Here is a 16,370-nt window from a genome sequence, read left to right as displayed (position 1 = left end):
CAACGATGGTATCGTCGATTAGGAGAGAAAGAGTCAAGTTCATCCATGAATGGCTGTGGGAGAAATAACGTGTGTAAACGTTGTGACAGACAGACAGACAGAGAGCTGGTTGACATAAAGCTTTGTTAACAATCTCATTTACAACACAGATGATGCTAAACATGCAACCAGAAAAATTTTCAAATAATTGACCCAGTGAGTAAACATAATAATAATAATAATAATAATAACCTTTATTGTCCATAAAGAAATTTGTCTTACAACTTGTGCATTAAACGAAACATAACAGCAAGTTATAAGATAAAAGTCAAACTAAAAAAAATACATATATTTATAACATTTTATTTAAGAAAATTATATTTGTATATTTGTAGACTCTCTGAACACGTAGGTGTATGGAAGCAAAACATAAACAAACAAATAACTGTAATCAAAGTAGAAAATATTTCATTTAAACCTAAATATTAATTTTTAAAAATGACCATGATAGCATGATTTACGATGTAATAAGTAATAAGTATACTAATACATTTTTTTTGTCAACTCAAAGTATATAACATTTTCAACTTATGTTTTCATATATTCTGATAAATGGAATTTAATATTGTAAATACTTTTTGCAGTCTAAAATAAATACTAAATTTCAGAATGTATCTAATAAAAAAAAAGAAAAAAAAAATTGTGTATGAGTAGTTGTATCAATTAATTATAATTAATCATGCAATTGAATAACTCTTAACACCAGTTAACTTTAAAAAGTTTCAATGAGCATATAAAAAGAAAGTCAAGTCTGAATATTCTTTTTTTTCAGTGCTTGAAAAAATGCTTAGAGATTAAGTAAATTTAGAATAATCAAAGATTTCTGTTAAATTGACTTAAAAAATCTTACCATTATATATTACTATAGAGACAAATACTGTTTTGGATTTGTATAATGCCTATTCAGAAAACAAAATTAATAATACTGACGATCTGATAAAACAGTCTTTGAGCTAAGGATTTATAAATCTGAACCTTTAACGAGATAAGCTATCGCCCCCCCCCCATGCACCTAATTATATAAAGCACTCACAATCAAAACTCTGTACATGTATAAAGAGGAACCACAGTCTCTCTGTAGAAACGTGTACATGAATGGAAACACAAATTATGGATGAACTAAAGTGCTAATCTTAAACAGCCCTGATTTGTTTAGAGGTTCGATCGGTTCACTTTTTATTGCTAAAACTTTTTTATTTGAATGTTTACCAAATTACTACTATATTGCTACTGCGCTTGCATCTTTTTTCTTCACTTCCGACACATACTATTCCCTTTTCCTTGTAAAGGCCAAGTTCATGGTGAGGTCAAACTCAGGAGGTGTGAAATAATTTTTTTTTACTACCTGGTAGTGAAGGAAATGAGTAATGGGCTTAATGCTATTTTTAAGTCTGATGACTATTTGAACTTGTGGAGGGTGGGAAATGGTGCAATGGATGGTGTTCTTGCGCTGGAGTAAAAAGAAAATGACTTCATACTGAAAATTAAAGATTAAAACATGTTTTTAGATATATTTTCTTTGATCTGCTCGAGCCTTCCATCAGCCCGATCGAGCTTACTAACTGGGGAGAAATCCGATCGAGGAAAAGTACGCTTGGCGATACCCACCCTACACCTCTTTGACTTCATATTTAATTTTAACTAAGCCTAGTGATACATTAAATCAAATCTCTATTCATAGAAAGAATGGCGAGGAATTCAGAGATACCATCAGTTTTTTTCATAGGTCAGACCTTTATGGTGCTATAAAAAATCTAAACGTGAAAATTGCTGCCAGCGGGCGTAATGCGATCGAACTTCGCACTTTACTCTAAGGTTCTTGTATCCGTGTTCACGAAACGTGTTGTGATCTTCTTTTTGTTTCTCTTTTTGTTCTTCTTATTCAACTGTCGTCTAATTTTCTCTTTCAACTGCGTGCTGGTTCTGTTGCATCTGTATCCCTTATTGTTCATCTCTTCTAATGCAGAATCCCAGTCCACCACTGGAGAGAACAGAAAAGATTGGCATGGCTATTAATTTGAAAGACAAATCTGCGGGTATGTTGCTTTCAAAAATATGGTCATTGCATCGATCATCTAATGGACTTTGCATTGATAATAAAATTTTGGGTACATTTGGTAATTTAAGGATGTTTAAGTTATTCTTTTTTTTTTTGTGTGTGTTTCAAATTTTTCCAACGTTCGTACAGAAGTGAATGTTTAATTCGAGCCGTAACATTTCGTAGAGGAACAAAAGGAGTGTGGGATTGCAAGCAGGTTTCGAACTCATGTCTGAAGCACATACCACCCCGACAACAAATCAACTAAATCAACTAATTTCTTCTTTTATATATTTTTTTCCAACCGACGGTACTTAACATAAAACATCAATTAATTTACTTTTGCACTAAATAAAGTAACAATCAAAATCGAAAATTAAATGATGAAAATTACTCCTGGAGAATGAAATGTTGGTAAGGGTCATTTATTAAAGTGATAATATAGTAGCAAGATTAGAGTACAAAGACCTGTGAAACAAAATGAAGTGATAGTCACCAATCAACTAAGTGAATGTCTGTCTCTGGTTAAGACTAAGCTAAGGTGTCATCACTAAGTCTTTCTCAAGCTATAGGCTATCTGCGAAACAACGCAAAACACTGCACTCATCATTTATTTATGTACTCAACTAAAAACTTGACATATGAGTCAGTTAAATAAACTATTACGTCTGCTTTGTGGTCGTGGTGGTTGAGCGGTCAAGCGCTTTTGCTTCCGAACCCGGGTTAAAGTGGGTGTCATGTGGCCAGTACAACGGCCAACCACAATTACTTTTCCCCATCTAATGTCAAGTACCCAATAGAACTGGGTGGACACAGTGGCGCCCTAAAGATCCCGAAATTAAAAATCCGTCTTCCCCTGGATTCGAACCTGGGTCCTCTCTTTTCAGAAGTCAAACCTTTTACCAGTCAGCCACCGCGACTACGTTGATATTGAGTTTATACAGTAAGAAAATATCAAATGTACATGTTCACTAAATTCAGATAATTGTATTATGCTAATCATGGTCTTAGAAAATACATCAATAAAAAGAACATTAGCATAAATCGCTCATCCAGACTGCCTAACGTTCAAACCTTGCCCGCTGAAATCCGCTGAACCCCCCTACCCCTTTTGTTTTTCCTTTCAGGAGGTTTGGTTTAGGAAAAATTAAACCTTAAATTTAAAGGAATGACTTAAACATATACAATGAAAAAAAAAATAGTCTTTTTTTTTTTTTTTTGCACGTGTCAATTACTAATTATATTGAACAAATAATAAATATTACTTCGTATAATCATGTCGAAGAGGGTTTTCTTTTCCGATCCTATAATGCGGGTCGTATTCTGGAAAAAAAAAAATTAAATTCAATACTATAACATGTAGATCTACAATTACCATCACAAAAGAGATACAAGACACCGATAGCAAAGACAAACAGACACAAACACTCTTTTGTTCCCCTGGCAATCAAATCATTCAATAAGAACAATCTGGTATAAACTTTGTCCCATGTAAATTATGAGTGAGTCTGGTGTGAATGTACACTTTGGTTTCTTATAGTTATAATGTTTTTTGTTTGGTGTAATGCACAAATTGTAAGACAAATTTCCTTACGGATAATAAAGATTATTATTATTATTATTATTAATTATGTCAACATTTTCCTCGAGCATTGTGAGTATTGTAAACAGTTTGGAGGTGTTTTCTTGCAAATAATTATTGATAAGTAGTACATTTTGTTTTTAAGAACAAGAAAAAGATGATGTGGTTTAAAGAAAATTAGAAATTCATTTATTGAGCTAGTGTTTCCCTTACTGGGGTACGGGAAGAATTTGAAAGGGGAACGCGTTGCAACTCAGTAACTAATCTTCTCCTTTCGTTGATGCAAATTAATTATTATGTAACATTTATTTATATTTTTCATGAACAATTTTTTTTTCGTCTATTATTTTCCATACATTTTTTTTTGGGGGGGGGGGGGGTTGGGCGAGAGTTATTGAAGAGGCTACGCAATGACTGAATCTTCTATCTTAATATTACAATTACAGAATCCGATTAACTCTCTGTAATTAAGAAGAAAAAGTTTCTACTGGCCCAACTGTGACTTACATTTTGTCTGATTATTAGTCAATGATGTCGATGGTTGAAAGAAATTTAGATCTTTATTTTTATTCTGTTCTTTTTTTTTTTTTTTTCGTAGAAAAAAAATTACCGCGAATGCTACGAAAAACATAGCGCTGTGTAGACTCCAGAAGAAAAAAGAATTATGAAGAGCAGGACGCAGGAAGGCGCATGGCGAAACTTACGCCACTCCGCTTAAAGGAAAAGGGGGGGGGGGGGGCTTATTTTCTCTTTTTTTTTTCCAGCAAGAAATTGTTTAGTCTACAAATCAACATTTAGGAAACCAAAGGCTCGATGGACTAGCTTTTAATGAACATTTACTTCGTACATTTTGATTCTAAACATAATGTGAATATTTATATAAAAAAAAACACAACTAAACCGTAAAATTGTATCATAATTATGTGTCTTTAAGTATCTTTTATTATTCATTACACTCTTACAGATCATCGGAAACCCGTTGTAAGGTTTCCCCTTTAAGGTACCTATCTGACTAAGGGGGTGCGGTAAAACAAAATGTCTCAGGGAAAAACCAGAGTAAAAAGTTTGAGAAGCACTGTTCATTTGCCTAAATGTTTCTTACACTTCAAATTCGGCCCTTCCACCTCTTCTTAATTAATTTATTTTCTTAACCTGCGATTTCTGACTAGGAGAAACGATGCAATTATAAACAAAAAAAAAAAAAAAGGGTTTCAGTATTCCAAAGACACTGAAAAAATGCTTGACGATTAATGACTAAGGGGGCTGCGAACATTTTTTGGTCTAGATTCTAAAAAAATTTTAGATGGTAATAAAAGTTTGAATAAGGTTAAACAGCTTTCGTAATGTGTAAAAGACTTTAAATTCTAAGAAAGAAAAACATGATCGGTTAATGTAAGTCTATTTCTTATTTAATAAACTTACATTTTAATGTATCTAGTAACCATGGATAAAATGTCATAATCAATTAAAATTAACATAGAATATTGTTTAACAAATTTGACATTTGTGTAACAATATTGGGAAATGTTTGGAGACTGTTGTTGGGTAGGGGGGTGGCACCCTGAGCCTACCGCACCGGGTGACACCGACTCTAGTGACGCCACTGTATGGATGGGTAGATAGATTGATAGGCAAACAGATGGATAGATGGACATAGATTGGAAGGTAGACATATAGATTTTTGGCGCAAATCTCTCTTTCCCTCTTTCTTTCTTTCTCTCTCTCCAGGAATAATACTGAATGCCGAATTTTGCCACTTTATGGGAAACATTTATTTGAATAGAAATATATTTATAAGGCTTAGATGGTTGGATGGATAGATAGGTTTTTAACATAGAACTTGATTCTTCCAAACTACTAGACTAATGAAATTAATGTATAGTCTATCAAACTCACCAGTTTAATCCCATTTGTATTTGGTTGGCCACTTGGTATATTTTCAGAAGCATCAATCTTTAAAAAAAAAAAAAAAAAAAAAAACAACAAAGGATTAAAAAAAGGAAATAATCTTCTCTATTATCTAAAATTGTTGATGCCATGAAAAGTGACCTATTTGGTCTTAACGTTCAGGTAAAGGCATAGCTTTGATAGAATCCAGCAGGAGACGTTGGGCTCGACACAGAAGGGCTGGGGGGAGGCACTGCCATTGAGAAAAAGGTTGCAAGTTACACAAAACTAGTCTGTGGGACACGCCAAATTGTAACCCATGTGTCAAAGGTCGCATTACCAAAAAATAACTCCGTCCAATCAGATCAATGCCCTGCGACTTTATTATACGGTGTGGACAGACATTTCGAGGGACAAGATAGAGATGTCTAAACTACGACGCTGGGCGAGGTGGTTGAGTGGTTAACATCTGGGCTTCCGAACCTGGAGTCCTGGGTTTGAATCTCGGTGAAGACTGGGATTTCAAATTTCGTGAGTCCTTCCAACTCTAATTGGTACCTGACTTTAGTTGTGCTGGCCACATGGCCTCCTGACCGTTAACCGTTGGCCAAAGAAACAGATGTCCTGAACTTATTTTGCCCTATTTATCTTGTCGCAACTATCTATTTAGTTGTATGGTAATAATGTTCACAATTTAATAGCGCCGCTTTCATGAATAGTCGATGACGTCATTTGTGCTATTTTATTTTTTTCGTGTACTAGTTTCTCTCCCCTTGCGATTCGTCGTAATTTTCCATATGACGTCAAAACTTCTCTTCTTGGTCGTTTGGTAGATTCCCTTCATCTTGCGCTGTAGAGCCAAGCTATATCTTTTGAGTTCCTGAATTATACTGGTGATTATACTGGTGCTTATGTTATTGGACAGCCTTATCGAGTTGGCCTTGTATATATTTTGACCCCTGTTCAGGGTGAGTTTTTTTTTTCACATTGTAAAGTTATTTTTATATGGATTTGGTAGTATTCGTATTTTGTAATTAGATTAGAAGAATCTGTTATTTGTCTTTCTATACGGTATCAGGTTTCAGGTCTGAGGTTTCAATTTGGGTTTCTTGTCTGAAATCTATTACACTGAAAACCAGATTATCAATTTCAAGTTTCTATATTCAGTCTTGATGTTACATTGTGACGGTGCGAGTCGAGGTGCTACTCTGAACATTGAAATATTTATTCATCGTCGTTGAACATTCATCTTTGCTAGAAGACACTTGTGATACCTTGAACAGTTTATTTCAGTGAAGTGTCCTCTTACACAATCTTTATATTGTGAGGACAGGACTATCGGATACCATATTACTAGGTGGTTATCATTGTATTTGAAATAATAATTCAGTAGTTAATGAAACTAGATTATGATTTTGTAATTTCTCATATCATGCTATATGTACTTGTATTCACTTAACATAACCATTATTCATATTCATTTCATTGTATAAATCTCATTGGATTAAATTTATAGTTTAATTTGAATCCTGATACACATCGTTTATTAGTTTTTGGTACAATTGGGTGTGTATGGTGTGTCTGTTGGGCTGAATCCTTGGGACAAATATTTGTTAAGTAAAAAGAAATTATAAAGTAAGTGAAACACATACGAACATTTGCAAATTAATATTACTTTTAATACCTAGACAACTTAATAATTTTTTTTTGTTAAATCTTAAGTCCTGACATATCTCAAGGTCTGAAAGGGGAACTTGAATTACTTTACTTTTACACTATGACACGTGGGCCTAATCTGGCCCTTGACCACATTCCAAAGGTTCGGTTCTACAGTACTCGACTTTTTTTTTTCACTGATTCGCCTATTCTTGAAAGACTTTCAAACCCCAAACCCGTAAAAGTTTGGACACTACTGATATTAGTCTTCTTTATTTTTTTGTTTTCCATTTTATTAAGTCTTATTAATGTTGATATTTTTCCCCAGCTTTCTTACTTTCGACACATTTCTTGACCTATCCCTTAGTCTATTGGACCCTTGGGGCACCCCACATTCTTTTATGTTGTCTTCCCATCACTTTCTCTGCCTTCTTACTCTGTCACACTAGCTTATTATTAAACTCTTTCTTTTCGTAAAAAAATATAACAAATAATACTTTTCTAGCTACCTTTTCTGTGTCCAGTTGTGGGTTGTCTCTTAGTCTTTTTAGCGTTAGAACTGGTCGTCGGGTGTCTATTTCACTCTGAAAGTCTTCCTTAAAATATGTATCTATTTGTCTATAAATCTATCTATCTATCTATCTATCTATCTATCTATCTATCTATCTATCTATCTATCTATCTCTATCTATCTATCTATCTATCTATTTATCTATCTATCTATCTATCTATCTATCTATCTATCTATCTATCTATCTATTTATCTATCTATCTATTTATCTATCTATCTATCTATCTATCTATCTATCTATCTATCTATTTATCTATCTATCTATCTATCTATCTATCTATCTATCTATATCTATCTATCTATCTATCTATCTATCTATCTATCTATCTATCTCTATCTATCTATCTATCTATCTATCTATCTATCTATCTATCTATCTATCTCTATCTATTTATCTATCTATCTATCTATCTATCTATCTATTTATCTATCTATCTATTTATCTATCTATATATCTATCTATCTATCTATCTATATCTATCTATCTATCTATCTATCTATCTATCTATCTATCTATCTATCTATCTATCTATCTATCTATATCTATCTATCTATCTATCTATCTATATCTATCTATCTATATCTATCTATCTATATCTATCTATCTATCTATCTATCTATCTATCTATCTATCTATTTGTCTATATATCTATATCTATCTATCTATCTATCTATCTATCTATCTATCTATATCTATCTATCTATCTATCTATCTATCTATCTATCTATCTAAAAAATTCTATCTATCTATCTATCTAAAAATTTCTATCTATCTATCTATCTATCTATCTATCTATCTATCTATCTATCTATCTATTTATCTATCTATCTATCTATCTATCTCTTTGTCTATAAATCTATATATCTATATCTATCTATCTATCTATCTATCTATCTATATCTATCTATATCTATCTATCTATCTATCTATCTATCTATCTATCTTTCTATTTGTCTATAAATCTATATATCTATATCTATCTATCTATCTATCTATATGTATCTATCTATCTATCTATCTATCTATCTATCTAAAAAATTCTATCTATCAATCTATCTATATATTTATCTATCTATCTATCTATCTATCTATTTATCTATCTATCTCTATCTATCTATCTATCTATCTATTTATCTACCTACCTACCTACCTACCTACCTACCTACCTCTTTGCTCTTGTCTGGCGCTATTCTCTCTTGATTTTTACGCCAAGTACGAATGGTTGATCTTGGCACACCGTGTATGGAAACCAGTTCCACCTCCGACATGCCGGCTTCATACTGAGCGAGAATTTTCGTCTTCAGTTCTTCAGGCCATTTCCTTTTCTTTGAAGCCTTGATTAAAGATGAAGATGTATATATTTAAATGGAAAAAAAAAGATTCGCACAATAGATAATGATTTCAGATGAAGATGTATATATTTAAATGGAAAAAAAAAGATTCGCACAATAGATAATGATTTCAGATGAAGATGTATATATTTAAATGGAAAAATAAAGATTCGCACAATAGATAATGATTTCAGATGAAGATGTATATATTTAAATGGAAAAAAAAAGATTCGCACAATAGATAATGATTTCAGATGAAGATGTATATATTTAAATGGAAAAATAAAGATTCGCACAATAGATAATGATTTCTGATGAAGATGTATATATTTAAATGGAAAAAAAAAAGATTCGCACAATAGATAATGATTTCAGATGAAGATGTATATATTTAAATGGAAAAATAAAGATTCGCACAATAGATAATGATTTCAGATGAAGATGTATATATTTAAATGGAAAAATAAAGATTCGCACAATAGATAATGATTTCAGATGAAGATGTATATATTTAAATGGAAAAATAAAGATTCGCACAATAGATAATGATTTCAGATGAAGATGTATATATTTAAATGGAAAAATAAAGATTCGCACAATAGATAATGATTTCAGATGAAGATGTATATATTTAAATGGAAAAATAAAGATTCGCACAATAGATAATGATTTCAGATGAAGATGTATATATTTAAATGGAAAAATAAAGATTCGCACAGTAGATAATGATTTCAGATGAAGATGTATATATTTAAATGGAAAAATAAAGATTCGCACAATAGATAATGATTTCAGATGAAGATGTATATATTTAAATGGAAAAATAAAGATTCGCACAATAGATAATGATTTCAGATGAAGATGTATATATTTAAAGGAAAAAAAATATTCGCACAATAGATAATGATTTCAGATGAAGATGTATATATTTAAATGGAAAAAAAAAGATTCGCACAATAGATAATGATTTCAGATGAAGATGTATATATTTAAATGGAAAAATAAAGATTCGCACAATAGATAAGTATTTTGTAAACATGGAAAATGAGCTACATAAAAGCCTTTTTTTTTTAAATTATGTAATATTACAGAGCTCTATAAGCATGCTGGGATGCATATATCTAGATTTCTTGTTACAGCCTATATATTTGCATTCAGCTTAAGGAGCATAAAATAGCACATAAAACTTTATTGCTCCATCTTTTTAACTTACTTTCACTTTAGCGGCTACATTCTTTAATTCTCTCGTTTTTGTAGATGTGCTGACGTCACTAACATTTGGTGCTGTCTCTGGGCTCTCTATGATGTATACGTCTTCCTTTAAAAAACAGAAGTCATGGACATTAGTGTGGGATCATTTTATGTTCTTTTATTTCACAGCTTTTAGAATTAACGTTTTGTGTTTCATAGACACAGTTTTCGAGAGAGAGAGTAAACAGAAAACCATAGACATGTTACTTTAAATGTAAATATTTATAGAATTAACAAAAGATTGGAACAATTACAAAATTGCACATGCCCTATATCTAATAACCCTGCTCAAGCTCAGAGTCTCGAAAGGGACTTTTTTTTCTTTACAAAGCTTATATCACATTATTCTGTCTATCTTATCAAAAGCTTGTAAACGTCATTTCTACGACACCCTATCTCGGATCAAGCTGTAATTTTGCACAATTATTTCTTTTACCTGACAAGACAAGAATCATTTTAAAAAAATAACCAATCAGTTAATAAACTTTTGGAAATAACTTATTTTGTTTGCTATTTCATACAAGGGAAAAATCAGTACTTGACAGGTGGTATAAGCTGAATTAGTTTTCTTTATAGATTTATAGATTAAACGGGCCTGCAATTGAAAGAGGCTATATCTTAGACAAAAGACAGAGAGGAATGGCGAAAGACAGTCGACAAATCTTGCTTGGTGTTAAGTTTGTCCAACAGACCAAGGAAGTCATGCCCACTCTGCGGGCCTTTTTAATTTCCGACACTCGTGTCGCGGGCCACATCAACGAAAAGATCCGAAAACGAATCAAAATTGACATCGAAATGGCTAAATAAGAAAGGTCTCTCTCTCTAACTCTCTCTTTCTCTCTCAAATTTTAACTTACCTCTTTAATACCTTTCGGGATACTCTCTGTATTAGTAAGAGCATCTTCCTTAAAACAGAGAAATAATAAGAATGACAATGAAATTCTGCTTGAACTGTATTCCTGGATTTATTTGTTTTGAAAAAAAGATTATCACAGTGCAGTTGTTGTTGTTTTTTTTACACTTATGTCAGATTTCCCGAACGAGACGATATTGTATTTATTTGTATTGTTATAAACCTGGTGGTGGCACAGATGGGGGTAGTGGTGTGAGTGTAGTCAGCCGACGCAAATCGCCCCAGGCCAGCGCTAGACGAGCGGTCAACCGTGACAAGTTACGACGATCGGCCGAGACGAGTTAACAACATGAAGGTTCGAGTAGGATCGGCGTCGTGAACAGAGCTCAGGAGCGTCCCAGAATGGTCGAGCGACGTTCTGTCCGGTTCTAGAAGGCCAGTAGGGACCCTATATAAAAAGCGGAGGTGTCGCAGTCAGGACGGTTCAGAAAGCGGGTTCACGACAGGAGTTCAGAACACGGTCGACTACAGCACAGTTCAACGGTGTGGTTCTGTACGGAGCATTACGACGGTTCAGTGCGGAGTACTGTCAAGTACAGTTGAGACGAACGGCGTCTTGATCTTGGTCTGTGATCGAGTCCGACACAGCGAGCCCAAGTGTGTGAAGTCAGTCCCGAACTGTTGAACCAGTGCAAGCCCGGAACGAGACGGAGAGGCCAGTGCAAGACTTGATACGGCGGAACGGTGTTATCGGAGAGATATTTGTTATCGCAGAGCTATTTGTACTGTTCTACGTGCTGCCAATTGTACAGTATTGGCTGTTATTTATGGACATTAAACCTTTGCGTTATTTTGGAGCCCTGACTTGTCAAGTTCTTTAAGTTGGTGGTGTATGGTGCAGTTTGCAGAGAGCCTGGATAGTGAGATTCGTAACAGTATTATAAGAGTAGCGCGATTTGCCATACTATTTTTGAATGGGTAACTTTTTATTATCGAGAAGGCCTGTGAATTTACGGCCAGTTTTATTTACATATTCATTTATTTTAGTTGTAAATAAACTATTTGTATCTATGTTTACCTGAGACCTTAAGTCTTATTTGGCATACATTAGTGTAATTATTTACCTAGAGGTTATACTTAATAGCCTAGAAAACATATGTAGGGACCAATATGCCATTGGACGAATGCCAACACACCTTAAACATCGATCTGTTGATCTTGATAACCTAATTCTAGCTATAAGTCTGATGGGATCTCGTCATTAACAATTAAGTCGCACTGGGACTTATTAACGGTACATCTCATAGACTTTTAACTATACCCTCTACTAGGTAAAAAGGCTAGACAACGTCAGAAATAGGAACTACTAAGTGATAGTTAATAAAGACTGGTATGAATTCCATAGTGACTTTAAAATAATAATAATAAGGCTTGTCTTCGAGTCCGAAGATAAGTGAGAAGTGCAGTATTTCCCGAGGCTGCGCAGCCCCAGCTGTGACCTACATAATTTGCCACGACTTTGGCAAGCATAACCATTGTCCGCTGGTGGTCGACTTTAAAATACACATTAATTAATCCTATCAATTTTTTGTTATCATTTACCAAAGATTGTTCCTCGTTAGTGTCCTTCGTTTTCATTTTGGACGCATTTTCCAGTTCTTTGTTCCGTAACTTGAGTTCTTCATTCCGTACTTTTAGAGTCATTTGTTTTTCGATCCATGTTGATCTTTCTTTTAAAGGCAATTTATATTTTTCTGCCATGGCTGCCAATTGTGAGTAATCGTCCATGCCCTGTAAGATATAGAACTATTAGTTAATTAAGAAATATTTAGAAATAAAAATAAATGAATTAGTTTCCCGTACAAAACATGCATACTGTTTAGGATAAGATAAGAAGATATCTTATCTTATCTTATATAATACAGACGTTACTTCAAAAAAGAAGATGATTACGTCCTACGCGTCATGCATTTAGTCATGCATATTAACCAATGACTTAAATTCTGCCAAGTCACTGGTTTTCCTGGCTAGCTCAGGCAACCCATTCCATGCTCTAATAGCACTAGGGAAGAAGGAGTATTTGTACAAATTTGTCCTAGCATATGGGACGAGGAATGTGCCTTTATCTTTGTGTCTTTCAGAGTATTTTATTAAATTTTGTTTTTGTATTTGAAGATTATGGTTCAGTGTTTTATGTATGATTGCTACTTTACTTTTGAGCCTTCTGTCCTGAAGGCTTTCTAAATTTAGTGATTTTACTAAAGGTGTTACTCTAGTCAAATGTGAATATTCGTTTGTTATGAATCGCACTGCTCTATTTTGTGTCTGTTCCAGTTTCTTAATGTTTTCTTGAGTTGAGGGGTCCCAAACGGAGGATGCATATTCTATTATTGGCCTAACCAAGGTTAAATAACATTTTAGTTTTATGTTCTTATTTGATTTATAGAAATTTCTTTTAATAAATCCTAATGCTTTGTTTGATTTTTTTGTAGTTTCATCAAGATGTGGATTCCATGATAGTTTTTCATTTCTTATAACACCTAGGTATTTTGCGTTTTTAGTCTGTGTTACTGGTTTGCCGTGAATAAGATAAGTGGAATTAATTTGTTTTAGTTTTTTTGTTACTCTTAACAACTGACATTTTTCTGGGTGGAAAGACATGCTCCAATTTGATTCCCATTTCTGTAATTCATCTAATTCTCTTTGTAAAATATATGTGTCTTGTGTTGTTTTTATTGTTCTATATATTATGCAATCGTCTGCAAATAATCTGACTTTTGTTCCTGAAGTAATGCAATTTGGTAAATCATTTATGTAAATTAAAAATAGTAATGGACCCAAGACTGTTCCTTGAGGTACGCCTGAGTTTACTATTATCGGTGTTGATTTAGAGCCATTTATTATTACAGTTTGTTCTCTCCCTATCAGAAAATCTTTAATCCACTGATGCAGTGGACCATTAATGCCGAAATATTTTAATTTTTTAAGCAAACTATGGTGGTGAACTTTGTCAAAAGCCTTAGAAAAATCTAGTAAGATAGCGTCTATTTGTTCACTATTATCTAAACCTTTTGAAAAATCATCAATTAGTCCTATTAGTTGTGTTTCACTTGATCTATATTTCCTAAAGCCATGTTGGTATGGTGTGAGGACATTATGTTTGTCTAAGTGGTTTATGATGTTGCTACATATTATGTGTTCTAGGATTTTACATGTCAGAAAATTTATTCATTGACATATTTATTCATTGACATAGACAAGACATGAATCAATTATAATAAAAAGTAACCAATTAGACAATTAATTACAAGAAATTGATTATTTTGTTTAATAGCAACAAGGGAAACTAAACTTCAGTACTTACAGGGGTTACTCAAATATAATTAATGACTACTAAATAAACTCAACTCCAGATATCCAAGAAAAACAATAATACTTTAATATCCAATAAAGCACACAATGGTCACGTGTTTATGGTCACGTGTTTATTTTGTTTGTTTGACTTGAAGATCTCGATGAGATAGACTTGTGACAAATGAAAGTTCGGAGGTACCATAATTTTAGTTTAAACACTTTAATAATCACTGAAATAACAAAGTGCTGATATCTTTTCTAGAGTTTTAATTAATTTAAACTTGAACTTGAAACAATAAATGTAAGTACAAAACATATATAAAGCAGATACAGGATTCAGTGAAAATGATCAATAAAATGAGTAACTATTTACTTTTAAACTAGTGACTTCTAAGTCTAACTTTCTAGCTCTCTCTCTCTCTCTCTCTCTCTCTCTCTCTCGTCCCAAGCTACTCCTCCTTTTAGACCTTTCCTAAGAAAAAAGAACCATGACATCTCAATACCCATCCTTGACCCGTTTACATTTATTTCCCTTTGAATGTGTTTTAATTGAACCTACGTTAATCATGTTTCCCTGCTGTAGCCTTGAACTAAGCTTTAATCGGCGTCTTTCTGGCATCTAAGCGTGGGTACGCGTGACCTATTTTGAGATAGGTACACTGTCCTCATTTTGCGAACATTGAGGTGTCACTAGGGACGAGACAACAATGATATCAACTCTCGGGAAATATAAATACACAAACACCAGTCCAGGAAGCAACCATCCAACCTTCCTGGGGACTGGGAACAATACCTCACTGACTAACACACTCTGTCGCATATCCAAGGAAGACCACACATTCAGTTTACAACACGTGCAGACCGTTCACACTCTGGTCCTGGTCCTGGGACTACATAAACAAAGGGATATAACTATCATACCAAATTATCCGCAAAGTAACATATTCATTCTCGCCATACGTCTCATTGACACAGGCCACTGTCCTGTTGGCTCATGTTTCTAACGGCTATGGCCATATTTTGATTCCCGGTGCCCCAGCTGAAGGAAGGAAGAGGAAACCGTGTCTCATAGTATTTTTGAATACCACGTCTCGACAGGTCTGGGAAACCAAAACTTTTCCACATGTATGGTGACAGGTTATGAACTACGCAAAACAGTAGGGTATCAGGCCAGGGCTTTTGTAAGAGAGGATTTGAACCTCTCAACGCTCAAACTAAAATGAAGTTGGATGATGATGATGATGGTGGTGATGAAACTAGCGTAAAGCAAATGTAAAACGGCAGATAATCTTGAGACACGAAAGAGTTAATTAAGACGTTGTTTTGTGGTGAGCTAGATTTCATTTAAATATCAGTACATTTCATTAATATTAGATCTCTATCTCAAGTTAAATCTGTGAATATTGTAATAACAGTTATATTGAGTTTATGTTCACATAAGAACTTTGTTCAAGTTATTTAAAGTTTATTTAGTAAAAATATAAAACGCCTTCATTGGTTCAGTTGTACTAGTTGTTTGTAGCGACCAATCAAAGACCAACCAACAACAATGAGAGGGGGCGGAGAAAAAATGTTTTATTTTCAGAGTTCTTTATCTGAATATTAGTAAGGTTACATGTATAAAAATTTAAATATCTTAAGTAGGAGACGTCATTTTATCTGCACATAAGACCTTGTTAAATGTAGACCGCTTTTTGCGAGGCGCTTATGCAACAATAAGGGTCAAAACGTTTTGTGATTCTTCTGGATTTTTTTGTCTCAGAATAGTAGAAATTCTTCCGTCTATTGTACTTTACTATAGTGACTA

General features: G+C 33.4%; 1 protein-coding gene across 1 annotated transcript; it reads right to left on the bottom strand.

The window, feature by feature from the left end:
* Positions 1 to 215: 215 nt before the first annotated feature.
* Positions 216 to 13,000, bottom strand: LOC106059216 (uncharacterized). Its single transcript, XM_056014785.1, has 8 exons — positions 12,812 to 13,000; positions 11,214 to 11,261; positions 10,319 to 10,423; positions 8,941 to 9,108; positions 7,712 to 7,798; positions 5,556 to 5,612; positions 3,343 to 3,400; positions 216 to 2,020 (listed from the first exon to the last, which is right to left on the bottom strand). Exons 1-8 carry the CDS (start codon positions 12,995 to 12,997, stop codon positions 1,845 to 1,847), a joined length of 885 nt encoding a protein of 294 aa, XP_055870760.1. The 5' UTR covers positions 12,998 to 13,000; the 3' UTR covers positions 216 to 1,844.
* Positions 13,001 to 16,370: the final 3,370 nt, after the last annotated feature.

Source organism: Biomphalaria glabrata, chromosome 16, assembly GCF_947242115.1.
Source record: "Biomphalaria glabrata chromosome 16, xgBioGlab47.1, whole genome shotgun sequence".
Lineage (NCBI taxonomy): Eukaryota > Metazoa > Mollusca > Gastropoda > Planorbidae > Biomphalaria > Biomphalaria glabrata.
Note: the sequence above shows the minus strand (reverse complement) of the source record. Positions and strands in the feature narration are given on the sequence as shown.